The sequence below is a fragment of the Morone saxatilis genome, unplaced genomic scaffold, assembly GCF_004916995.1.
Source record: "Morone saxatilis isolate NCDOM2014 unplaced genomic scaffold, NCSU_SB_2.0 Contig23, whole genome shotgun sequence".
In the NCBI taxonomy this organism is placed as follows: domain Eukaryota; kingdom Metazoa; phylum Chordata; class Actinopteri; family Moronidae; genus Morone; species Morone saxatilis.
This window is the reverse complement of record NW_023339796.1, coordinates 3,551,982-3,552,700: the sequence shown is the minus strand read 5'-3', so window position 1 is coordinate 3,552,700 and position 719 is coordinate 3,551,982. Positions and strand designations below refer to the sequence as shown.

The following is a 719-nucleotide window of genomic DNA, read 5'->3' as shown; positions in this document are numbered from 1 at the left end:
CCGCCTCCTCAACACTCCAGGTAAGCATCTGTTTCTTTGGTACTTGCTCTTTTACTGTAAAATTTTCTTTACAGGGATTCAAACCAGAGAGGGTAAGCTACTGTCTTTTCTAACTTGAAGCCTCTTGATGTAGGCTGCTGAAATATCCACTCTGTTTCATTTACCCCCAACACGAGTTGTAACCACTGAATGATACAGATATTTATTTTACATTTTGTGCTTTGACTCTAATTTTATCACAGGGAGTTATGAGGCATATATCATTTTGTAAAAAAGAAACCAAAAGCACTGGAGAAAACAATCTAACTCTCTGCGGCTCCACACATCTTCCTCGCTCTACCAGACAAAACAAAATGACTGTTATGCTCATTGCTGCAAACTTAATCAAGCTCTAAGGATTTTTTTCTCCTATCTACCAGTGAGCCAGACGAATGGATCGTGTACGATTTGTTTAAATGTCTCCTTCTTCTACAATGAGTCCAATTAGTTTGTCTGTGTTTTTCTTGTGTGGTTGTAATGGTAATTTGACCAAGATGCTGAGAGTCAGCGTCAACAACAAAGTGCAATGTTTATACTGGCATTTACGTGTGGTAAATAATGCCTGTGAGAAAGTGAGCAGGAAACTATTCATGATTATCATTAAACAAACATAAATTCAACATTTGTCTTGTGAATTATAATCCTCTGTCTGGTTGCAGTAAAGAGAGAGAGAGAGAGAG

General features: G+C 37.8%; 1 protein-coding gene across 1 annotated transcript in view; it reads left to right on the top strand.

The window, feature by feature from the left end:
• The window catches only part of LOC118334439 (contactin-associated protein-like 4), a 65,417-nt gene that overhangs the window by 28,761 nt on the left and 35,937 nt on the right, over nt 1-719 (top strand). Inside the window, exon 11 of the mRNA XM_035670353.1 lies at nt 3-20. Coding sequence (XP_035526246.1) covers nt 3-20 — 18 coding nt within the window. The remainder of the gene's footprint in view (nt 1-2; nt 21-719) is intronic.